Source organism: Anas acuta, chromosome 15 (assembly GCF_963932015.1).
Source record: "Anas acuta chromosome 15, bAnaAcu1.1, whole genome shotgun sequence".
In the NCBI taxonomy this organism is placed as follows: domain Eukaryota; kingdom Metazoa; phylum Chordata; class Aves; order Anseriformes; family Anatidae; genus Anas; species Anas acuta.
This window is the reverse complement of record NC_088993.1, coordinates 5,953,794-5,979,356: the sequence shown is the minus strand read 5'-3', so window position 1 is coordinate 5,979,356 and position 25,563 is coordinate 5,953,794. Positions and strand designations below refer to the sequence as shown.

General features: G+C 57.4%; 1 protein-coding gene across 14 annotated transcripts in view; it reads right to left on the bottom strand.

Moving 5' to 3' along the window:
* Window positions 1–25,563, bottom strand: part of LOC137864577 (ankyrin repeat and fibronectin type-III domain-containing protein 1-like) — a 189,561-nt gene that overhangs the window by 125,480 nt on the left and 38,518 nt on the right. For 12 of the 14 annotated variants that reach the window (XM_068698771.1, XM_068698770.1, XM_068698773.1 and 9 more), the window contains one exon: window positions 1,182–1,375. In XM_068698771.1, coding sequence (XP_068554872.1) covers window positions 1,182–1,375 — 194 coding nt within the window. Of the gene's footprint in view, window positions 1–1,181; window positions 1,376–10,122; window positions 10,147–14,819; window positions 16,265–25,563 lie in introns of those variants that run through there. The other 2 variants (XM_068698774.1, XM_068698783.1) reach the window with 2 other exon arrangements.

Here is a 25,563-nt window from a genome sequence, read left to right as displayed (position 1 = left end):
GACGCAGATCTCCACTGCACATTCAGGTCTGTCCTTGCAAACCATGCCTTGATGGCCCAGGAGATTTGGAGGGCTCACAGAGTAGCACGAGCCCTCTGATTCTAAGCACAGAGTTACCTGCTGTCACCCACCCACTCCCAAGCGTCCCCATCCCTCCTGTCCCCAGGAGGCAGCTACACGAGCTTTCCACAGGTCCTCCCTCCCACGCCCAGACCTGCTCTTTTGGGAGAATTAGTAGGACCAGGAAATGAAACGCAGTCTGCAGAGCTTTAAAATTAATCCAGGGCTTGGACAGCTGCTCTGCTTGGTAGAGCTTGCAGCAATCTGACAGCAAGGGGGTTAGATTTAAAATATTTTTTTAAAAAAGAAATAAAAAAAAAATCAAATAGTGCTGGTAGACGGGAGCTATTTTATAAGGGTTTTATTTTGCACTGGATTGTCAGCCCTGGCTGGCGAGCCTTATCTCTGTTTCAGTGCTAATCGCTTTCCCCATCGTTCTTATGGCCCCAGCGTGATTCTGCTGGCACCAGAAGCGTGAAACACTTTGCCCATCAACAGTTTTGCCAATAAACTTGCTCAGAGCAGCTGGTCCAACCATATTAGTATTTCATCAGGATCAGCACAAGAGCAGAACACAGTAAAAAATCCTCTGTTGACACGAAGGCCAACGCACGCTCCCAGGCTGGGAGCATCTGCCACAGCAAACCCCCACCGCGGGCCAGGACAACGGCGCAGCCACGCGGTGCCACCCAGCCTCTGCTCCCCATGGGGACAGCAACGAGCACCCTGAAGCCACTCGATGCTGCAGAAGGAAGGCACCTGGGTCTGTTGGGGAGGCCGGAGGAACCCGGAGCAGCAGCTCGCGTGTGGCCAGGAGACCCAGCTCTGACGCTCTGAGCATCACCTCCGAGCCAGGGGATCTCGCAGCCCCATGCGGCTTTTTTCATCAGTGTAATAAAAGGTGGGAAGGTTTAAATAACAGGCTCAAAGAAAGGCTCAGAAGTGGATAAAAAAAAATAAAAAATCTCACCAAGAACATTTGTTTTTGAGGCAGCATAAACCCCCCACAGACAGGGACTGGATTTACCTTGCTGTTCGCACCCCTGGAGAACAAGGACACGTTGGGTAAGATTTTGCTGGCCCCCAGGCAGAACGGGCACAAAGCTCTCCCCGGCACTCACCGGCAGATGGGACCGTGCAGCCCTTCTGGCCATCAGAGGCCGAGTGCTTCTTGTAGGACTTCTGCTCCGGCATCTCCTCCCTGTATGCCGTGGAGTCAAGGAGGGGAAGCCTGCTCAGGACCGGGGACTGCGGGATGCTGGGCAGCGTTCGGGACTTCCCCAGGAGCGGTCTCTGCAGCTTTCTGTCCAGCGACCTGCAGGGGAGAAAACAGAGGGTACGTGCATTACAGCAGGTAGAAAACCAGGACCTTCAAACCAGGACCTTCAAACCAGGACCTTCAAACCAGGACCTTCCCTGCAGGACATGTCCGTAACGCGCGGTATGGCCGCTGGACTGACAGCACGCGGTTCCTTCCAGTGTGCAAAGCCGCTGCTATTTCAGCAAAGCCTTCCCCAGTGGGAATTTCTTCCCCAAATTCCTTCCCCAGTGCATTCTAAATAGGATTTGTATCTTCAGCCGCGAGCCACAATCAGCGCTCTGACCATTTAGCACCTCCAACCTAGCCCACCTCAAAACTCACAGTCAGAAGTAAGTAAATAAACCGGAGGGTTCAGGGCTGGAACAATACGAAAAGCTTTTAAGGGAATAAAACCTCCACAGGGCACTGAGCATCATCCAAGCCAGCTGATGCTTTTTGTGGTAGAGAAGCGTTTCCTCCAAAAACCCAGAATAAATCAGTTTTAGGGGGGTGGAGAGAGCCAGGGAGCAGCTCCCTGTTCGCTGAGCTCCATCCCGCAGCATCCCCCAGGGGACAGTCCCCAAGTCCCCAGCTGCTGTCCATGGGGACACTGCTGGCCCAGGCCATGCTGCTGAGGTCCCACCCAGGGGTGGCAGGGTGTCACCCGCGGCCACCCAGCCCTGTCCCCTCCCTGTCACACAGCACACACCCCGCTGGGCTCCCCACACACCCCAAGGGGCTCAGCGAAAGGCTCCTCCGTGCCAAAGGCTCTTCCCAAACCCCATGCTGAGTGAGAAGGAACTTTGAATTTCCACCTGAAATTCAGCTCTCAGCCTGGTGGTACCCATTTGTTCTTGCGCCAATATTAACCTTTAGCTTAAATAATTATTTTCCCTCTCCGGTGCTCGCTCCCACGATTAATTTCCATCATTCAGCCCTCACATCCCCTTTTTTCCTGCGTTTTTCCAAGCTGATTAAGGAGGCTCTTCCAGTCTCTCCTTACAGAATGAACTTTCCTCCCCTGCGGTTGCTCCCACAGCCCTCCTCTGTGCTCCCTGAGCACCACAAGGACTGGGGCTGAGGTCCTGGTGCAGACTGTGGGTCCAGCACCCCCCCTTCCTGCAGCGCTGAATTTCTCCCATTTCCCCCGAGCGACTCCTCAAGGTGACGCAGGGAGATCTGATCGTGCAAACGCTCCCGACCCGCGGCGGCTGCCTGTCACCGCTCCATTTGTTATGATGATCGTTTTTCACTCCCTTACAAACGTGGCAGCGGTGCCTGCCTGGTGTCAGCATCGGATGTGATTCATGGGCAAGCAGCAGCGGCCTCAACCCTTCGGTGACCCTGTGACGGAGCCAGGCAAGGCGCTGAGCTGCAACCACCTCCTGCAGGACGCACAGAAGGCAGGGGCCTCGTACCAGGCCTGTATGGGGGCACATCAGGAGGTTTACAGAGTGGTGGGGTTGGTTGGATTCACCCTGGATCCACAGGCGATGCTGCCCAGCCCCATGGAGAGGTCACTGAGCGCTGAGGGTTTGGGGACGGCCGCAGGGACGGCACCGCGGGGGCTGCGGAGCGGCACGGTGCCAGCCCTCCGACCCCAACCCTTCCCCGTGCTTCACCTGCACCCACGTGGAAGCGAGCTATGCTGAGAGAGGCGAGAATAGAAGCAGCACCCCGAGCTGTTCCTATTTCAGTAAAACCTCCGCCGCTCCCACGGTAACACATCGCGCTGGCACAAGACAAAAGGGATGCAACTCCGCACGCTGCTGCGCCGCAGCAACAAGCCCTGGGCTCTGTCCGAGTTCAAAACATTTCCTTTTTTTTTCCTGGCATGTAAATCTCCGTGCTTTTATAAACGCACCTGCGTAGAGCTCCATCGACTGCAGAGCGGCATTAGCATTTTAAATGCTAACACGACTTCGTGCCCACATCGCCGCTCGCCCAGGCTGCACGAGGGTAAAAAGGGAAGAATCCATGCCCTTGGAGGAGATATTTTTAAGCTGCGTAGCTGAAGACAATGATTTATATCGGAAGGAGCAAAGACTCCAGCGGCAGCCAGAAACCTGTTTCTCTCTGAAATCTGACTTGAATTCCCAAGCACAGCCCAGCTCCGAGCACCTTCCACCCCCGGCACGGCCTCGGCAGCAGCTGCCAGCCGGGCCCCGACGCCTTCCCTGCCACCGGGAAGTCACGTTGCACCGACGGATGCTTCCCGAGCAGGCTCCAGAGCTTTGTGTTATCAAGGATGCCACATCCCATTAGCGAAGATCCCTGACGGGAATGTAAAGCTCAATTAGAAAAGCCATAATCAATGCTGTTGCAGCCTATAAATAGCAGCTGTTTGGTGTTTTGGTAGGAAGGAGGGCACGTACTCGAGTCCTGACAAGGGTGGAAAAATCCTGCTGGCTGCACGTGAAAGCTGAGGCAGGAGCCCGGTGATGGCCCCATCGCTCCCAGCCTGTGGCCAGATGGGGAAATGTGACAACAGGCACCAGGGCCAGGTCCCTGTCACCCCCCCGGGACAGCCACAGGGCACAAGGGGGTGGCACCAGGGTGGGCACAAGCACCAACTGCCCCAGCTTCGCCCTCCCCACCTGAGCCACAGCCCACGGCACCCATGGGTGCAGGAGCTGCTTCCCCCAGGCTTTTCCTGAAAGCAAACCAGCCAGCAAGAGCAGCCGCTGTGACGAGAAAAAAGAGGCAGAGCACATCTCAAATCGGGGCTGCAGCCAGTGCCCCCCTCCCGGCGACGTCCTTACTGGTGGTGTCCTTACTGGGTGGCATCTCCGGTGGCTGGAACTGCAGGGAGGGAGAGCGAAAGGGCTGAGCAGAGAGAAAGGGGCAGAAAGCAGGCTAATACAAGTCACCCAGGGAAAGCCAGAACCCTGCAAGCAGCACCTGCTTCCCCCCGACCTCTCCTCCCTGTTTGTTCTGGTGTGGAAAAAGCCACTTCCCAGCCTGACCCGGTTTATTTTCATTTTGAAAGAGAGAACAGAGTGCCTCTGCCTCACCCAGGGAAAGGATGGAGAAATCACCACAGCAGAAAGCCAGCGACATAACAGAGAAAACAAACAGGGGGGAAAATAACCCCAAGCCACTGCTCACACGATCCCAAATCCAAGTGAACGTCACCGACTCACAGGTCACCTCCAGCACAGCTCCTGGAAGCGTTTGAGGACGGTGATGCCCCAAAGCCCCCCTGGCCACAGCTCCCAACCCCAGCAGCTCACGGGCAAAACCCACGAGCTCATTCTCCTCCTCCCAGGGCGCAGAGTCAGACAGTCCCCAAAAACTGGGGACACGAGGACGAGAGCAGGGCACGGAGCAGGGCTGGAGGTGCTGCTTTTCAGTGACTCCCCTGCATGCTCTGTGTCAATCCATTCCCTAAATCTGTCGTGAAATAGCTTACGAAGCTGAAGGTTTGGGGGAGAACGGTGAGATGAAGCACAGGGACGAGGGACGGGGACCAGGAGAGCCCAGCTATGGCACGGGGCCCCCAAATCACACCCGTGCAGCGCCGCCTGCTCCTGCTGCACCGGCGCTGCTCAGGCAGCTCCTCCAGCGAGGTGTCACTTAGCAACCCGGCCTCAAAAACCAGCACGGGTTCCAGCTGGATCCAGGAAAGCCAGAGATGCCGCGAGCTGGGAGGAGCAGTCCCCCACCACGATCCTATGCTGGGAGAAACCCAAACCCCTGCAAGCTGCTCCAGGGAAGGGTGCCAGGCACACGGGCAGCCTCGGAAACCGAAGCCGCAGGAATCGGGAGCAGCGCAGCCTTCACGGGGCATCAGCGTGCTTGGAGAATCACCCGAGTTTGCCCTGAAAACCTCGGCTGTTCTCAGCAGCCCCGTGTCACTGCTGCTTTTCCAGCGACCCTGCGAATCGCGAAGCCAGCTCGGATGGCTGAGAAATCCACCCTTCATGCTCAGGAGCACCCACCCCAAGCCGACCTTCTGCTCTCAGACCAAGCTCCCCAGCCGTCAGCTGCAGCCCCACACCTCACCAGATCCCCCCGGCACATCACACGGAGCCACCGAGACCCCCCAGCACCGCACAGGGCACGGCAGACCCCTGCCACCCACCCCACGCCGCTCCCCACCACCCCTCAAGGCACCGCTGCCGCCTGCCCCCCGCTCCCGAGAGCATCCCTGGAGCAAGAGGAGCTCGGGGGGACCCAGGGAGGCAGGGGGCACAGCGGGGACCACGCACCGTACCCGGTGACATCCTTCGGCTGTTTGGGACCAGCCCGGAGGCAGCAGCAAGCCCTTCTGCTGCCTGAGCCGGGCGCAGTTGGAGGAGCTGAGCCGCGCGGCATCGCTCTCTTCCCAATTCCAGCCAAGCCTCCGCAAAGCTGCCTTCACGCTGCTAAAAGGTAACAAGGGCTGCGGAGCGGAGGATGATAGCTGAAAACAGAGCAGCTTTTATCTGGCTGCGAAGCAGTTTCAAAGCAAAACAGAAAACCAAAACAGTATTCAGCTTACAAGTTCAGGAAGGGGGGAAAAAAAAAAGAAAGGAAAGAAAAAAAAAAAAAAACATGCGAAGCTATAAAAATACCTTTCCCAAGCTCAGCTGCGAGCTGGTAAATATCATGATTTCTACCAGCTGGTTTGCAAAAGCTTCCTCTCCTGCTGTCTCTCCGGAGTGAAGAGCATCGCTCCGCCAGGAGCCATCGCCCAGGCACGGCACAGAGCAGCCGGGTGCTGGGGGCACAGCCACCACCACCGCTGCCAACGTCTCCGTTCGGATGGGTACCAAGGACCTCGAGGGTCCTGGGAGGTGCAGGAGCAGAGCTCGCACACCCCGTGTGCCCCAAAACGCCAGGAGGAGCTCAGGGAAACGCTTTGGGAGAGCTGGAGGAAGAGCATTCAGTGCCTCTTGGCTCCTCCAAGCCCAGCCACGCACCAGAAGTGGCCCACCAAAAAAAAACACCACGAATTCCCAAATTGCCCAGAAAAAGGCCAGAAGTGCTGGGTGATCAAACAGCGCAACCACGAGAGGGGACTGCGGGCAGCAGCGCATCCCTCCAGGCACACACCCAGCGTGGCAGAGCCATTTCCACTGCGTGGGCACCCACCCCCAGCACCACCACCACCCCCGCTGGGTTTTGCAAAGCCGGTCGACAGGAAAAGACAGCAGCAGGGGCCCAGACAGCCCCTCTCCTTTTTTTTCGGGGAAAATATACACGTTTCGGATGAGCAGTTCGGAACCCAAGCACCGTGGCCGTGCTTTACAAGGTTTCCATTTCAACGTCTGCTTGCGTGCTGAGTCTGAATGGGAAAATGAAATACTCTGAGGGCCCCTGGTTCGCTCCCAGCACGCTGCTGTCTCTCCGTAAAAGCACCGCGCACCCCAGCCACGCGCCCCGACGAGATCCCAGCACGGATACGTGCTGTCCCTGCCACACTCCAGCAGCCGCAGCCGTCCTCAGAAAAACCCAAAGTCCAAAAGCAGACAGTCCCCAGGGCCGGGGAAAGCAGCAGAAACACGGAGGGGGTGTGAAAATTCCCCCAGCTCGCAGAGCTTGCCGTGGTAAGCGGGGAAGGAGGGCAGGAGAAGGTGAATGCCCAGGCACCCGCAAAGCAAAGCAAGTGCTGAAGGCATCTCGAGTGCTCAGCAGGGGAACACGAAGGGCTCACGGAGAAGAGCAACACAGACAATTATAGGGAGTTCTTTGTTTTAAGCAACAAACCTTTCAGGCACACGCTGTTATTAACGTTTTATCTTTAAAGGCTGGGGAGAGCAGAGATGAGCAGAGGTTGTGTGACCTGCCAAAACCTGGGGCAGAGAAAAATCCTCCCCGTTCCCAGACACGCATGATGCTGAACCACAGCCCTGGCTCCCGCTTTTCTATCGTGGCAATTATTCAACTCCTGCTTGCCCTTGAAAAATTTCAGAGGCAGAGGCTAATGAAGCGTAGGTAACACGGAGGATGAGCATCCTGGCTGGTACCCTGCAGATAAACACGCAGCGGCCCCCTGCACACGTGCCAGCACCTCCTGGGGGGGGGACGTGGGGGCAGATCAGCACGGCCACCACCTCCAGCACCCGCTGGCCTCTTCCCCCTGACTGCAGGCGGGCAAAAAGCCCCGCAGCAGAAGAGCAGGGCTGTGCGCTCACTGCCACCCGGCCCCCCCAGGTGCTCGCCGGCTGCCTGGCCGAGCTCCCGACCCCATCTCGAGCCTCCAGGCACGGGGCTGGCTTCCCCCTGCTGCTCCCAAATCCAAGTCACACAGCAAAGGAGACAAAGGCAGCTGAGATCGTCTCGTACAGGAGACTGCTGCTGCTCGCAGACATGGGCGAAACGCTTCAGGCACGAACTCTGAATGCTCCGACGCGGAAAGCTTGGCTGGTTTTAAATCCCCTCGTTTCTGCAGCACGACCGAGCCTTCCAGCGTTTGAGGTTAACAACGGCAGAGCTGGCCTATCTCTACTAACCCCTGGCAAAAAAAAAATAAATAATTATTTTAGTTTTGTTCTGAAGCACCAGAACGGCAGCGGCGACACCACCACGGCTGGGAGAGCACAAGCCCAGCCAACGGGGCAGATTTATGACACGTTGCAGTAACACCTCTAAGAAATGGGTTTTGTTTGGTTGGTTTTTAAAGACGGAGTAACAGATGCACCAAGGAGAGGATGCAAAACCTTCGGCAAGGACGGGGCAATTCCAGCCCAGCAACCACAGGTAATGGCAGAGACAGGTCCAGCGAGGGGAAGCTGCCCCCTGGGGAGAAAAACGCTCCCCAAAAATCATCATTTTGAATAAGCTCCTGCTCTCTCCACCTCTCTCTCTGGAAAAGGCTGCTCTGCCATTAGAAGCCAGCACAGCTGCTTGCTTCAGAGCCTCACAAGGCACACGCACCAGGAAAGGGAACCCACACGGCTACAAAACCCACTGCTCCGGTGCCTCTTCCAGCCCTGAGGCTGCTTTTCCTTTTCTCCCCTGCACAACCACCTGTACGTAACCAAACAGCACGCCGCCAAGGGTTAACGGCACCTGGAACGAGAGCTGCATTTCTGCGTCGGTCACAGAGCGCTTGTTCCCCACCTATTTATTCCCCAGCATCACCTGATGGGCGCTGGGTGGTTGGTGCAGAGCGGGCTGGAGCCGTGCAGGTGGTTTTCTACAAACCAGGGCTCACCGGAGATCAAAACCCCGAGCAGCACAGCCCAGCCAGCACCAGTCAGAGATGGAGAAGCTCCGGTTGGAAAGGTCCTCGGAGACCATCCAGTGCCACCCCCCTTCCTCAGCAGAGAGATGGAAACAGCTCCTGGCCCCACAAGTGTGCCTGCTGGAGGGCCAGCAGGGTGGCAGGAATAAATAACATTTATTTTAATGCGTCCCTATTGCTCTGTAACCACGGGGGCGCCAGCTGGGGGTGCAGCTCAGAGGAATCCCACACCGCATCCCAGGACAGAGTCCTTGCAAAATCTAAATTTTAGCTATTATTTCCTGAAACAGAAAAGCACTTTGAAGCTCCCCAGTTTTTTACAAATGTGGGTTTGCAGGCAAAAATAAACGTTACAACAGGTGGGAGTTTGGCCTGTGTAATGAAGGCGGCCACCCAGAACACACCAACACCAGCACCGTTCAGGCCCAAAGTACTCTGCCCTTTCTATTTAAAATGCTCCAAAATCTATCTTTTTTTTCCCTTTTTCCCTTTGCAATGTTTCTTCCTGAGTCCAGACGTGGGGTGGTCACCCCCCCTTGCCCCTCCAAGGGCTCTCAGCACCTGCACCCACCCCATGCACCTGAACTGAGGCTGCTTCTCCTCTTGTCCCCTGCACAACCACCCGTACGTGACCAAAGCACACCCCAAAGGCTCGAGGCAGCCGGGGGGGCTGCGAGCAGGGGGAGCTGGACCCTGCTGAACTCCGCCACGCCACGCTCCCAGAGGAAGAGGGGGAGAAAATACGACGGGAAAGGGCTCGGGGGTTGAGCTAAGGACAGGGAGATGGCTCAACAATTAGCACCAAGGGCAAAACAGAGTCAGCGGAGAGATTAATGTAATTTATTGTCTAGCACTAACAGGCTGGAGCAGCGAGAAACTAAGAGCAAACTGAAAACACCTTCCCACCCCCATCCGCTCCCTTCTCCTTGCTCCCCCCAGGCGGTGCAGGGCAGTGGGGGCTGGGGTCAGTACCTGATGCTTCATCTCTGATGCTTCCCCATGGGCACCCTGCCCTGTGCCATGGGGTCTGGCCATCCCCCAGGAGCAAACTGCCCCAGCACAGGTCCCCCACAGGCTGCAGCTCCCCCCAGGACCCCCTGCTCCACCGGGGGCTCTCCACGGGCTGCAGCTTGGAGATCTGCTCCGTGTGGGACCCATGGGCGCAGGGGGACTTCTGCCCCCCCGTCACCCACCTTGGTGCCTCTGGGACTGCTTCTTTCTGTATTTTCCAGCTCCTCTCTCCCAGCTGCTCTTGCACAGCACTGTTTTTTCTCTTTTAACCCTTCCCCAAACCTGTCCTCGCAGAGGCACAACCAGCGCTGCGCACAGCTCCGCAGTGGGTCCCTTGTGGGACCTCCCTAACAGGGGCAGCTTCTCTCTATAGGGCCAAGTTAGCATCTTCTCTAACTGCCTGAGGCAATCTCTAGGCTCCTGCTACCAAAATCTTGCCCAAACACAGCCAGGTAAAACAGGGACACAGCCCTGCCCGTAACCTTCCCCTCGCCAGCCCCGCTGGGATCAGAAGCTGCTCGCACTCGCATCCTTCCCGGCGCAGCCCCCGGTGTGTGCTGCCGGTGCCTCTGTTTCCTACCTGCACACCCACCCGGCTGTGACTCAGTGCCAAAACAGCGGGGGAATGAGGCATCAAACAGTCTTTCTAGCAACCGTGACTCACAGGCCGCGGCTTGCTGCCGGAGTTTTCTGCAGCCGTGCGACGTGTGTAATTCTCCTTAATCGCGGTACGACTTCCTCTTCCTCCCGCTGGGCCACCCAGCTCTCACTCCAAAATAAAGGATGACTACCCCTTTTCTGCCTAATCCAGGAAAAGATGAGCTTCAGCGCGTGCAGAAGGCTCTCAAGCTCATCTCCTGGCCTGGCACTGGGCTTTAAACGGAGCTCAGGAGCCAGGCGTGGAGGAGGAAACCCCAGCGCTGGGATTTGGGTGGGACACGGCCCCCAGACCCCAAAGGGGGATGCTGAGAGCACAGAGGGGCTTCTCCAGCCTGTCTGAACCAGCAAGCCTGAAGTGCCCAGGCAGCTCAGGCACCCATGTGAATGTGATTTGGTTGGAGACATCACGCCAGGACACAAAGAGGGGCAGCCAGCAGCCCCCCGGGTCAGCAGGCAGCGGGGAGCCACGGCACATCACGGGGCCCCATGCAAGGGCAGGCTCCCTGGAAGGAGAGATTTCTTCTCCACTCTGCTCCCCAAACCCCTCCTTCTATGGCACAGCCACAGCAATACAAACAACAGGGAAAAAGGCTCTGAAAGCATAGCCAAAAAAAAAAAAAACCTTTAGGTTCACCATGCAGAGCCCAGGCAGCTCACCCCAAAAACTGCCACCAAGGTCCCCAGCAGCGCCCCGCTGCCCTGCGCTGCTGCCAGCACCTCCAGCTCGGTCCCCGTCAGCGCTGCTGCCTGCTCTTACACGGCCACACAGGGGCTAAGTCGTAAAGATGCTGAGTGTCCGCCGCTAACTTTAACAGGATTAATTTCTGCCAAGCAGGCTGGGGCTCTGAGTCACCGACACGGGATTTAGGACTATTTCCAGAGCTTGGCCTGGTTCAGCACCCGCATAAAGCAGCTCCATGCATCAGCAGCGGACTACGTGCATTAAATTTTTATTTTCGTTTTTTTTTTATTTACTCTTTTATGTAGGTTACAGTGATCCGTTGCAGCAAAAATGCAAATACACGCTCCCACACACATTTTTCTGCTGGCCTCTCTGCAGGCGAGGTGGGTGTCAGAGCTGGGAGAGCAGCGAGGTCTCTCACACAGCTGCCACAAACACTTTTCCTGAGTGTCAGGTGGAAACTTCTTGCTCAGCCCACAACACAACTTGGAAACTTCCAAGCTCCTGACTTGCTTTCTCTTTTAACACACAGCTCTCTTTCCATACAGAGCGGTTATTTGGAAGCAGGAACATTTCTATAAGTGTGTCGACATCCATCAAACTACCAGCTGCTGTACCAGACCTTCGGTGCCCTACAGCGGTGCCCTTTGGGGAAGTTTTACCCAAAATTCAAAGCCTGCAGCCCCCAGAGCCATACCCCACGTGTCGTGGCTCTGCAACACCCCCCAGGGCAGTACCAGCGATGGGGACTCTTGCAGGGCTCAGCCACAAGCCCGAGGTAGAAGACCTGCTTCCATTTTTACCCATCTACCTTATGCCCTGAGCAGCTGGCACGGGATTTTGTTCCTTCGGCGCAGTTTTCCAGCCCCAAACTTGCCAGATCCTCCTCTTCCCCATCACGACCACATGCCTGAACACAGACTCGCTGCCAGAGCTGAAGAGATATTTTTAAATACCCGAAAACAAGCGAGCACAATCCTGCCAGGAAAACATTGCCCACCCCAACCCCCCCAGCCTGGCAGCACCGCATTCGGGTCCAGACCAACTCCGGTGGTGTCCTCGAGAAACCAGCCAAACCCCACCAGCTCCACCGAACGGCGCTGGATCCTCTCCATCCCCGGAGGGCTGCATCCCCTCCTGCCTCTGCCCGAGCCCGTGGGCACCTGCACCCGGTGCTGCAGCCTTGGAGGGCAGGGAAATCCACCCCGAGACAATCCAGGCCCTCATCCTGCAGAAACCAGCACAGCTCCAAAGGAGCATTTGGCTCCTTTATCAAAATTCCGACTAGATTGCAAAAATTGTGACGAGATCACAATAAATCAGCTCCGGCTGGCGTGTTTATGCTCATCACAAGCACCAGGAGAAGCTGCCTGCTGAGGACGCTGATCCCCAGCTGGTCACAGTGCCTGACACCCCACTCCTACAGATCTTACCATCCGTTTGGTTCGGCGAAGAGGGCACCAGTGCCACAGCACCACAGCACAGCATCCATCCTCCTACCGAGCACCACCGGCAAGTCTGGGGCTGCAAAAGCCTCCCGCTGGGATAGCAGAAGGTGCAAATTGCGACACCGGTCACGGCACAGCAGGAGGGCACAGGGAGGCTGAAGAGCACCTGCAAGCATTTTGGCCACGCATTTGGCCAAAATGTTTTCCCCGTGTTTGAACGTGGGGAAAGACAACGCAGCCGCTGTGTTGGTGTTTCTGTTCTGCACGCCAGTTCAAGCCCTGCTGACTTAAAACACAAATTCCCAAATCCAGCAGACTTATCCAACCCACCACGTCCGCACTGCTTTATCCGTGGGCGTCGTTTAAAAATGCAGGCATATTACTTAATACCACAACTACACACCCGCTAATATCTTTTGGGTCCTACGAGAATGAGTGGGACCGCTATATTTAGAATTTAATAATTCCAGTCAGCACACCCTCTGTGCTGAGGACCTGCCAGAGGTTGTTTGCTGTGGACCCAGTGGGCACCACAGCTTTGGCAAGTGGCTGGAGCCTGGTGGCCCCAAATCACACAGAGCTGGGGCAGGGCGCTGGTGGGGTCTGGTAGACCTCGAGCTTCGGAGTCTGGAGCTCAGGGTCTCCTTGTTCAGGATCTCCTTTGCATGAAGAAAAGTAGCAGCTTTGGTGAAAAGTGACACTGATTTCAAGAGCTTCAATCAATGCTAATTTTTCCTTCCATCACCAACCACACGCAATCACGGAACAGACGCGGAGCCGGCAGGAGCACGCAGACACCGCGTCGCCGGAGGAGCTGGGAGCATCGGGAACGTCACCGTGCCACCCAGGGGCGCTGCCACACACGGCACACGAAGGAGCAGGGACAGCACAGCTCCCTGCAGCTGGAGCTCAGCCGTGCTGGGGCCACGGGGGCACGTGGGGAAACTTCTGCTGGTGGGAACGCCGCCCTCCAGCCTAGGGAGCAGAGCTCTGCCACGCAGCACCCTGAGAGCCACGAGCACCACGGGTGCGGCCACACCTGTGCGATGGGGAAGTGCAGTGCTCGCACGTTCACACCCAGAAATACCCCAGAAATTTGGTACACAAGCAATGCGCTGGCAGTGCCATTTCGTGGTTAACAGCCTGGAGCTGGCAACGCACCGTGACATCTCCCTTCGCACGGGAAACCACCTGGCTCCCCACAAAGCACCGGGTCCAGGACGATAGCGCCCCGTGCACAGATGATGACACAATATGGGGCTCCAGGAGCGTCACCTCATGTCCTTCTTGCCCAGCAGAGGCAGGGACGTGGCACACACTCACTCTCCACAAGGCATTCAGCCACACGCCAGCAATTCCTGGGGGTGCACACACTTGGCAGCGCCCACAGACCCAACCTTCCCCACAGGTGCTCTGCACTGGCACAGGTAAACCTGAGGTTTGCGCCTTCCAGCTCCGGCACTGAGCTGCCCTCCCCCAGCACAGGGCTCAGGAGGAGGACAAAGCACCCAGCTCAGCCACAAATGTCTCTGTGCTTCAGGAGAAAATGTGCCGTGCTCCAAGCGAGCCAAGAGGTGACTGTCCCTGTGAGCATGAAGCAGGGAGAAAGTACCAGCATGGTCCACCTCGCCGCCTCTGTGGCGCCTTGGAGAGCAGCAGGAGGGGACAAGCACCAGCTCACCAACTCCTTAATGTCCTCTACAGGGCACAAGAATCTCAGAAACCAGGGAAGAAGGTGAGTGGATACCTCGGAGCTGTTTTTCCCACGTCAGCCCCACCTGGTGCAGGTTCGGTTCTGCCTCAGCTGGCACACGGGGACAGCAGAGGCAGCAGGAACTGGCACCTGCTCCGTGTGCCAGCTCGGGCACTGGCCACAAACATAACCCCAACCATGCTGCCGACGGAGCACAACTGCTGCCCCACACAGTGGGGCTGGGGGCAGCCAGAGGAGCCCCCCACATCACCCCCATCCCCGAGCAAACCTGGAGGGGCTCGGGCAGGGCAGCCAGCGCACACGCTTCCAACTCCACCTGCGAGGCAACTTGTTGCTGTCCGTGCAGTCGGGGGTTCTGCATGCGACAGAGCGAGAGGCAGAGGAAGGAAAGGGGGGATCACGGCGCGTAACCTTGCCACCACAACGAGGGAATGGGCACAACGCAAAGCCAGAGACAGGAGCAAGCAGGGATACGTGCAGGCAGTCACACAGCAGACACCCGAGACACACCGCCAACACCTCAGACGTGCCCTGGGCAGGGACACGGACACCAGGGCGCTGCGCCTGCCACTGCCAACCCCAGGCAACGAGCCCTGCAGGGTCTGGCACCACAGGCAGCACCGAGACACCGCTTGCAAACCTCCTGGCTCGTCCCCAGCCCCAGGTGACGGGAGATGGCAAGAGAACGCAGAGTACCAAGGGCTGTACCTCCCACCCCACGCCCCGGCTGCATGCAGCCGCACCAGGACAGAGGGGCCGCCGCCACCCCGTACCTGCACTCGGTGACACTACAGCAGCAGCTCCCGCTGCGCCGGCCCCGCCGCTCGGAGCGCAGCTCCGTCCTCGACTTCCTCAGGCTGAAGTACTCCGTCAGCTTCCCGAACGAAGCCATGGCCCCCGCCACCTCCGAGCGTGCGCCCGCCTGCAGCCGTGGGCACCGGTCCCACCGCACGCTCACGCATGCTACGCTCTCGCTACCCCATGCGCTCCATCAGCTGCAGGAGCAGGAAAGGAGAGCTGCGGGTCCGGGAGGGAGCACAAGGCAGGAGGACGCCAGCCAGGAGCCACTTGTTGGACCGTCCACGGCGTGCTTCACGGCGAGCCCTTGAGTTTCGAGGCGAGGACACCCTGCCTGCCGGAGCCGTTCGCGGGCACCAGGCTGCACAACAGCAGCTCGGGTCGGCACGCTTATTTGTTGTAATGTTGCAGCTGCTGCAGAGCTGAGTTAAGGAGGAGGAGAAAAAAATAATAATAATGCCCTCTGGAAAGGATCCCTTGGTGGTGGTGGCACACGTCTGCGAGCCCCCGTGGCAAGCCGACGCTCAGCATGCGCACACAAGATGAGGGAGCCAGTCCTCAGCCGGGTGAGGGGATGGATGCTGTCCGGATCAGCAGCAGGCGAGGAGAGACCCTGAGAAATTGGCTGTTGAGATGAATTTCCAGGGAGTCTGTTCTTATGGCACACAGAGACCAGCACAGGAGGCGGAGAGCATCCCTGCTCGCTCTTCTTGCTGCTATTCAGAGTTTACCAGCTCTCCTCCCTCCCTGTTTTCCAATGCAAAAGGCATCCCTCTGCCTCCTGTAGCACCTACCTAACATGATTTTCCAGCTTGTCACCGAACACCTAAGCCCGAGGAGAGGTTCAGACATTTAAAACGAGCAGGTCTGATCCATCTAGAGGTCACCTACGGGCTCTGCTCCAGCACAAAGCATTTCTACAGCAGGCAGCAGATAGAGGGATGCTGCGGACCTGGAGGGAAATCCTGCTCCCAAACCTCCCCTCATCAGGAGGGCTCATCTCTGCATCCTCAGTGCCTGTTGCCGCCTGGGTGGAGGAGAAGGAAAAAGGGCTTCAAAAGCTCGCTCCTGCCTCACCAACCACGCCAGATCAGGTCAGCGAAGTGTGCCCAGAGGAAAGGGAATCTGCTGGTAACCCCCAGCCATGCGCCAGAGACCCTCAAGGAAGCAGCAAAGAGAGCCAGTCCTAACTCAGCGGTAGATCAGCGAGCTACCTTCACCTCCTCTTGATCCCAGCCTTGTGGAGGCCATGTTCAAAAAAATCAACAAAAAAATCATTCCCTGCTATTTCCCCGCTCGGAGCCGTCCGCTGCGACCAGCCTGCTTGCAACGAGGGGCGACCAGCCGCTGCCGACAGCCTGCTGCTGCGTGGCTTCCCGAACCCCGCGTCCTTCCTCCCTCCTCATCTTCCTCTCCCTGCCGGCTCCTTCTCTTCCCGCTCCGAATTAAAAGCGGGAGCAGCGGGGTACGCCCCGCCGAGCCCCACCGCCCGCCGTCACCTGCGGCCGCCCCCGCTCGCGGGTCTCCCCGCGCCTGTCAACGGCAGCCTGCAGTTTTTTGGGGAGGGGGGGGGGATTTAATTTGTTTGAACCGTCCCCGCACCTCCCTCCCCGCTCCGGGAGCTGACGTTTAGCCCGGCCAAGCAGAGCGAGCCGGCGGCAGCCCCGCAAAGCTGGGCGCGAAGCGGTGGGCGCAGGAGCGCCCGGTGATGCTCGGAGGGGCCCCGTGGCCGTGCCCGGTCCCCTCCCTCCATCCATCCATCCCCCTCCCCAGCACCCCTCGCCGCCCACCTTCTCACTGCGAGGGGCTCCACCGCTGCCAGGGGAGGCTGAGGGGGGGCGGAGGGGGCGCAGGGTGCTCCCCCAAAATCAATCCGTTGGCGGAGAGCGGGGCGAGGCAGGGCATCGGCTCGCTCAGCGCACGGCTCGCCCGTACCGCTGTCGCCCCGGCTCTCTTATCGGCTCCCCGTTAGCATCCGCAGCGAAACGGGAGACGTCAAAGGAGGTCAAAGAGGCGGGGGGGGGGGCAGCGGAAAAGCAGCTGGGGGGGACCAGGCAAACGGGGGGGGCAGGAGGGGGCAGCTCCACTCCTGCGCTCAGGGCGCACGGTGCCGGCGGAGCTGGGATGCGGGGCGCACGGGTGCCCTTGGAGGAGGGCGGCGGGTACCTGGCAGGGACGGTGACATCGCTCACATCGTCTGAGCCCTGCGGAGGCCACCGGAGAGGGCGGTGGGACCGGGAGAAGCGGAGAGGAAGGGGGGGTGGGGGGGGAACAAAGCTGAGCAAGGTTCATTTAAATGCCTCTTTTCCCTTCCTCCACAGCACCCGATGGGAGGGCAGAGGAACGCGAGACCCTCCTCCGAGGGCTGCTTCAGGCACTGCCTTGCAAATGGCACTGCTCGCTTTGCATTTGCTTTGCAAAGGGCCAAAGCAGCATTGTTTTGGGGACAAAAGGGCAATTTGGAGGACTGTAGAAAAAGCCCAGACTCCAAGGAGCAAGGCAGCACCCGGCTGGGCAGGGGACACCCCGGTGCCTGCGCACAGCCCCCAGCCCTGCGGGCCCCCTCCCAGGCCTCCTGCAAGGCTTCACCTCAGGAACCCGGCAGCGCTGGCACTAAAAAAGTGACCAAGAGGAACCCTGGGCTTTATACAACCCCGTGTCCAGGGCAAGGTGCCAAGGTCTGAAAGTTTAGAGCCGGGCAACTCCACAGACACCTCCGACACTGATCCCAGGGTGACCACCGTGCCAGCACATCCCACTGCCCACCCCACACCCAGCACGGGGCAGCAGCTCCCACATCTCTCCTCCATCCTTGGAGTCTCCGAGGTCCCTCGGGCCGAGGGAAGGCGGTTTCCTACCCTCCAAGGCAGAGGAACAGCCCTGAGAGCCTGCTCAGGGAACAAGGTGGTCAGCCCCTTGGGACAGGGCTGCTGCAGCCGCCTGTCTCCCAGCGGAGTTGTGCTCCTTTTATTAAGCGGAGACGACCTGCTGAGCTACTGCTGAAATCTCTCTCATTTCACATTAGCAAGCTGCTGTGCTGGGGTTTGCAGCCTGGTACTCAGCCATGCGAAAGTCAGCTTCCCACTTCCATTTAACAGGGGAATGAAAAACTTTAAATGAGAGCGTGGTTAAGTTTGCAGGGGACAGAAGCTGATGGGTTTGGTTTTGTTTTGTTTTTAAAGAGCTGCGGAGGAGACGCTGGGTAAAGCAGAAATCAAAACCCATACAGCATTGGGACTTTGGGCTGTGGTGATGCCAACCTCTGCCACATGCACACTAATGCCTGTGCACGGCCATCCCCAAAACATTTTTACAAGCATCTCACAATTTTGTCTGCAGACAAGCTGGAGGGGAAAAAAAATACAAAAAACAAGCTACTTGTCCAGGTCCATCTCACACACTCCTGGGCACGTGCTCATCAGGGAAACAGAGACCAGGATTTCCCAGTTTAAAGCCCCCAGTTTAAACAAGGCGAAGGCATGGGAACTGAAGGCATGGGAACCGGCACAAGTCCCAGCTTGCAAACAACCACAACGGAGCATTTTTCAGGCAGAAATCCTAACAGCTACCTCGCAGGAGCCTGAAACGCCACCACACTTGGTGTGCCCAGCTGTAGGGGCGTAGAAAGCATCTCTGCTGGGCCCCCTCTCCACCAGCCAGCGGGGAAGTGGCTTCTGCACCACCCCGGTGAGCGTCTTCGCAGCCCTACGACTGCGCTCCCGAGCCCCGGGCACACAAACTGTCCCCGGCTGCTTCGCTGTTTCCCTGGGCAACTTTTACTCCGAGAGCTCTTCTCAGCACAAGCAGGGAAGGAGGGAAAGGGCATTATTCAAACAGAGCTGACAGCTTCATCTGCGCCTGCAGCACCAGAGGGCTCCAGCCCCATCTCTCCAGGGCTTTGGTTTCACTCCGCCACGCCGAGACCACTCGGCACGAGGCACAGACAGCCGCCCTCCGAGCCGTGTCCTGAAGAGCCAGGCAGCAGCCAGAAGGCAGCTGATGCCGACCCCATCGCTCCTTCTCCATCTGCACCCCTTTTAGCAGCTCGTCCCTCCCTTGAGGATAGCGTTAACACGGACCAGGTGATGCTCACAAGTGCACCAGGCTGGATCGGAGGATTTCTCAAGAAGCCTTCTGCCAGTGCCGGCCGGGGAAGGAGCAGGACAGTGCCTGGCTTCTCTGAATTACCTGGGAAACCCACTGAAAGCACCAAGGGGGTTCAAGGAGTTCTGCACAAGAGTTTTCTGACATACTAAACGCTGGCCACTAAGGTCAGGCTTCCTATCAAACCCCACAGGACTGAATTAAGCAGTTAATGGAGAATTTTGATAATCACTTTTTTTTTTTTTGGAGAGCAAGGTAAGTTCTGTATCTTGTAAGTAAACACTTGGGGTTTAGGCAATAAAACTGTTCCGCCCTCCTTTTGAGAACACCCAGTGACTGAGCCACCATTCTTCACATCCAATTAATCCTGTGTACCACAGAGCCATCAAACGCTGCAGAACAGTTGAAAATATGTGCAGAACACATTAATTCACGAGACGAACAAAGCCAGGTATCACCATGTGCACAGAGAAGCGTGTTAAACGCAAACATGAAGCAATCGGAGAAGTAAACGCTCAAAAGACTGCTAGAAAGTATGAAACGTCCCCCTGTTAAATGCGCCCACACACTCTCATCCCTACTAAAACACCGCATTGCAAAGCTCTCCAAGAGCTTACCAAGCCCCCAAGTCATTTGGGCCTTTGGAAGTTGAAAATATTTCTGCAAGCACCCTACGTGCAGCTGGACCAGTGGACAGATTCAGCACCACGCAGGGCACCATGCAGAAACCACACGAAGTGAAAACACAACAGGGCAGCCCTGGGACTGCCACGCGCTTCCTGGCGGGGCCGTAAAGCCCAGTGGAAGTGCTGCACTTCCACACAGTCGTAATAAAAAGCTAAGTATGTGAGAGGCGCTATCATTTCAGGCTAACTAGGCACTTTTCTTTAATTGTCAGTTCTATTGCATTACATACAAATTTCAGTGCCGCTACCTAGCATAAAGCAGCCACGTCAATTTACTAATTTGCCTGGCGTGTTGCTGCGTTAGAACTCATTTAGTACAATTACTCCGACTCCAGCAGCAAATCCAGATGTGCTGCCCGAGTTACAGCTTGAATATCCTCCTTCTTGGGAACAGCACTCAACTCCATAGGGAGAGACTTCAAGGACTTTTTCTAGTAAATTTGGGCCACTTTTGGGTGCACGAAGCACGGTGGAGAGGACGTGAGCCCCATTAAGGAGTTTGGATGCACTGCAGCACCCTGTAGCTAAAAGCCCCCCAGGGGTTGGCAGCACCCTGCTTGCCTCGGTACCCAGCTCCTCGCCCCACAGGGTGACTTGCACAGTGGTGTGAGCGAGTATTTAATGCTGAACTTCTCAAAATTCAGCACCTGGGAGGCAGAGGCACAGCCACCAGCAAAGGGCAGTCGGGTTGGTCCCACACCTGGGTAGGAATTACTGAGTTATTTCATGCCACTTCGAAAGCTTCTCCCCGCGCGCAGCACTGCACGGTTAAATGGAAGCGCACGCAGGGCCGATTACCTCCCAAAGCACAGACATCCCTTGAGCCTGCTCCTTGAAGATGGCACAAAAACCTGGCTCAGGCTTGCAGGGGAAAGATAAGGAGAGGAAAAAGCAGGCTGTGGCACAGCCAGCTGAAGGAGCGGCAGGGGTTTTTGCATGCTTGCGAAGAGAAAAAGAGAGAAAATTAGTCAGTCTCTCCCAAACGTGATGGTTTGCTGAGTTCAGAAGGACTACAGAGAGCATAAAACATCAGCAGTGATGTGATGGGAGGAGACACAGCAAAAGGAGAGGCAAAGGCAGAATAACCTGAGGGTGCTGGAGCTGGCGGAGGTATCTCACAGCCACACCGTGCCCAGCAGACATGGGAATCACAGCTCTGACCCCACCACCCAAAACTGGTTCCAATCCTTCACACAGAACCCCCGGGCTCTCTCTGACCAGGGCATAAAGGGAATGTCCCATCCCCATGTCCTCAGCCAGCCTGGGAACAGACACAGCTCAGCACGTCCCCAAACAGCTGCTCTTTTTCCCTAAAAAAAAGCCCTAGCAAAACCCCAAGCAAAAATTGGAAAACCTGTTAACGTGAGCAAGGATTTCAGAAAATAGCAAGGAGAATATTTCTCATAATTACAGCACAGCAAACGTCATCTATCTTTAGACTAACGATCAATAAAAAAGCCCGGGGCTGGGCAGGGGGAGGTGCTGGGAGAGCACCAGAGCACAGATGCTTCCAGGAGCGTGGTGTTCAGCACCGTCCAGCTCCATCCTTCACCCCGCTCTCCTTGCTGGCCACCTCCCAAAGTGCCTGTGACCAACAGATGCCACCCAGGCCATGCCAGGCTTCAGGTGACCCCCAGAGTCCAGGGGCTGCTGAGGGAATTGCCAAAATCACTGTTAGCTGCCCGGCCAGGGAGGGCACCGCCACGCGGAGCAGAGCCAGCAGGATGAGCTCCCGGGGCCGTCCAGGGCCAGGCAGGCAGCGGGGGAACAGGCACCCCCACCCCGAGGAAGGATGTTTTTATTTTCAGCCTCCTTCTTCTCTCCTTTCACCCAGTAATTGTCCCATTTCTGCGTCAAAACAGTCTATTAAAATCTCAGCTTCTTTCCCAAACAATGGATTATCGTAATCCTCTTACTACACAGAGCCGGCCATGCCTGTTGCAGTCAATGATTGCAAACTTTCAAGCCCGGAGTCAAATTTTAACTTTTCATGTCAGAACTTGGAGCAGCGCAATCACCGGATAGATGTTGGATTTACTCAGCGTACGGCTTTTCGTTCAAATTAAGCTGAACGATTTCCCCGCAGGTCATAGCAATTTAATTAAAATAAAGCAAAAACAAACCTCTAAAACTTCCAAAATGCTCGTTGTAAAATTAAAACCTCCAGGACTGCCAAGCAGAGCACAGAACCTAAATAACATCCAAGGGAACAGAAACGCTCCAGCCTGCTTCAATAAAAAAGCTGACAAGCTGGATCGCACCCCGCAGAAGAAATACTTCAAGCCACCACCAGGCAGACTGAAGACAAGGAGGCAGATGCTCACCACTGCCAAGACAACTTACGGGCAGGGCTTTGCTTTCATTTTTGAGGACTTCACACCTCGGGAGGGAGTTGTTCCCATAAGCTGCAGCTTAGGGAAGGCAGCAGCTCTTAGAAATACCCTGGTGAAGTCGGGCTTTGCCGCAGGGGTGGCACCAACAGGCAGGGTGGCACCGACGGGGAGGGTGGCAGAGGGTCCAGAACCACAGCCCCCTTCACACCAATGGGACAGACAAAAAAAAAAGCCCACGGCGAGTGCTGTGCACAGCAGCTGGGCAATTCTGCTCCCCAGGCTGATGTGGAGGGGTTGGGCTGTGTGGAGCTCAGAAACAGCCACCAGGCAGAAGACAGGGCGCACCTCTCGCTCGAAAGCTCCAGAAACTTCAGAACTGGGCCTTTCTCACCAGCTGCTGCCACTGGAGAGGAGCTGGTGGAGCACAAGGCGCAGTTCCCAGTGCCAAAAACCCAAATACCAGCACTGCTTCCCCCACAGCGGGCTCCTCGGCACATCTCCCATCTCCTGCAGGCCATCGCAGGCGCAGCCCCCACGCAGCCCACCCCTTCCAACAGCCCAGATAGGGGGAGCAGCAGCGTTACCTGCGGGCCAGGAGCACCTCACCACCCTGGTCAGCATCCAGCAGGTCCCCACGCTGCAGCACGGCCTCGCCAGCACCCACAGCCCCCAGCCGGCACCCCTGGGGCAGGGCCCCGCGCTCCCTCGCCACCCGCCGCTTGCGCAGGCGGTACGTGGGAGCTGTGGGGGGCACCATGGCTGAGAGCTCCCCGATTCCTCCTCAGCTCCAAGCTCCCTGACCTCGCCCAGCGAAGGAACTGGGGCAGGGAACAGGCCCTGGCCCCAGGGGATCGCCCTGGACGTCACTGCCCCGGGGCGGGCAGGGCTGGCGGTGCAGATGGGTTGTGCAACGCCCGGTTACAATCGGATACGCGCCATCCTGCGGGCCCCAGGCACAGCCAAGGTGCTGCTCTCGTCTCTGTGGGCTCCTCACCTGCTGTGTGACCTCTCCAAAACCCAGCAGCTTCTCCCACCAAGGGCTGTCCTTGCTTTGGGCACTTGGGAGAGGTTCCCCAGCTGGGACACCTCATTGCTCCGCTGTCACCTCCGCTGCTGAGCCCTCACCAAGCCCACGGCAACCTCCACAGACAACGCAACCAGCAACTGGCTCTGCGTGCCCCAGACCCACTCCCACACATGCCAGCAGGCACGCAGGGAAAAACCCATCACACCAAAAACCCTGGGAGAAGCTCTGGGAAAAGAAGTCAGGAGTGCCAACAACACGAGCACTCATTCTCCGGGGAGTTTTCCAAAAGCACCCGGAGGCTGACCACAGCTGCACCTGGTCAACCCGTGAAATGCAAGGACTGGACCCGTGCAGACAGACCCAAATCAAGCACTGCTGGGTTTCCCCATCAGCAGGGCACCTCGGGCTCGTCTCCATGCTCCCAGGTGGCTCTGCCACAGGCAGATCCCCGAACAGGGGGATCCCAGGGGGGTCCCAGCCCTGGAGTCCCCTGCATCAGCTGCTGGGGAGCAAATCCACCCTTTGCACAGCTCGGTTCTCCTGCACGATGCTCCAGCACCCCAGGTGCTGCCCAACCTGGGCAACATTTCCACCCCAGCAGGCTGATATTGGCCAAAACACACCGAGAAGCGAGCTGCGATCCGAGCAGCCAGACCTGTGAAAGCCTCGTGGATGAATGCGTTTGTAACAGCACGAGAAACCCCGTGGGGCTCAGGAATAAGATTAAGCGATAATAGGGCAGCTCCAGCAATTTAAGCAGCTTTCACGTTGCAGTCACTTTGTCAGCCCAGAGCACTGAGCATCGGTGTCAGCGCTGAGCACCAGCAGCAGGTCTGATCGGCTGCACTGGGTGCTAGTGGTGGGCACGGCCCAGACCCCTGGGAATGCCCCCAGGAGCTTCGAGCCTTTGGTTCACTCTTTTACAGGTCACCGTCTCCATAAAAGTATATCCAAGGGGACTCTCGATACAGCAAACAGCTGCCCCGGTGGCTCAGCGTGAGCAATGAACACGGTTTCCTCCCCAATTACTCCCTGCCTCGCAGAGCTGCACAGATGGAAAGCTGGGGAGAGGAAGGAAGAAGTCAGACCAAGCGAGGGCACACAAAGCAACGCGAAGGTCAGGGCTGCAGCAGCAGGACAGGGAGCTGGGAGCTGAACCAGAGCCCTCCTCTCTCTCCTGTCCCCAGCATAGCCACGACGTGCCCAGCAGCACCCGTCCCTCCTGGAAAACCCTTCCACAGGAGCAGTGCTGGCAGCATCAGGCTCAGCAGCGCACCGGCAGATTTTTAAGAGGCCTTTAATAGAAAAATCCATCCAAAATGACAGCTGGCAAGCCCAAAGCTCCTCGGGAGATGCGGCAAGTGGGGATTTTTGAGGAAGGGAAGAAAAGAAATCGAAGGCAGCGGTGACCTCCCTGAGCAGGGCTGTTCGCAGCGGTCCTGCACCACCACGTCCCAATCCCTCTGCAGTTTATTTCACGCTGCACAGACCCCGGCTGATGTGACCCAGGGGCACATGGCACGGAGGGTGACCTGCCTGCCTTCCCTGGAGCAGAGAGGATGGGACATTACAGAGAAGGCAGAGAAGAAAGCACGGGAGCGATGCCACCTTTGCCACCTCGGCTCTCCACCGAGGACTCGCTGCTCCAGCACCAGCCCCACCACAGGGTAAAGCCCCTGGGGCAGCATTAGGGCCGTAGAGGAGATCAGCAAGAAATGCGGGGCATCTGAGTGGGGTCCCTTAGCAGCTTGCTGGATTAAAGATTTAATGCAATGCGTCCCTCTGGAAGAAATTACACAGGCTATTAAGAAAGATGCGCCTGGCGTCTGATGAAATCTAGCCATCATTGCAGCAATACGCACACACTAAATAGGCTCTGTAGAGCAAAGGGAAAGCTGCAGTTGCTCTCGTGAGCCTTTTCCGGAGACGGGAACCAATGGGTACAGCAGCAGCTCCATTAGCAGTAAAGTGAATGTGCAGACAGCCGTGCCTGTGGAGAGCGAGGCGGCCCCTGCTTCCAAGGGAAGGAGGAAACAACGCTCGCCAGAAGCCACCCGCTGGCATCCAGGGGCTCTCCGGACCACCAGCAGCCCTCTGACACCTCCCAGGGCCTTGGTTTGCAGAAAAGAGCAAGAGGGACGCCAGGTCCCCAGGGGGGCAGTGCCTTGGCACCTTGGGAAGCCAAAGCGCGAGCTGGCACGAGTGGGAATTAATGGCAACTCGCTCACCCACAGCCAGCGGGACTGGAGGAGCACAGGCTGAGACCCCAACGGGAACACCAAATGCTAAAACATCTTCTCATCTTTCGCAGAGAGCCGCAGTTTAACAGCCTTCTTCAGGGTGCCTCTTTCTGATGAGCTCCGTGTTGCACTGCAGACTGCAGCAGCTCGCTGGCTACATTAAATTCAGCTCCGACATCTCCTGAGAGCATTCACCGCAGCTGAACCCAGCCAGGCAGACAGCAGACTTGACCGAAAGAAACCGGCGCAGGGAAAGAGCTCACATGGCAGAGCTCACGTTTGTGTCTGCAGAGCCCTTCTCCGTAGCAAAACCACCCGTGCAAGATGCA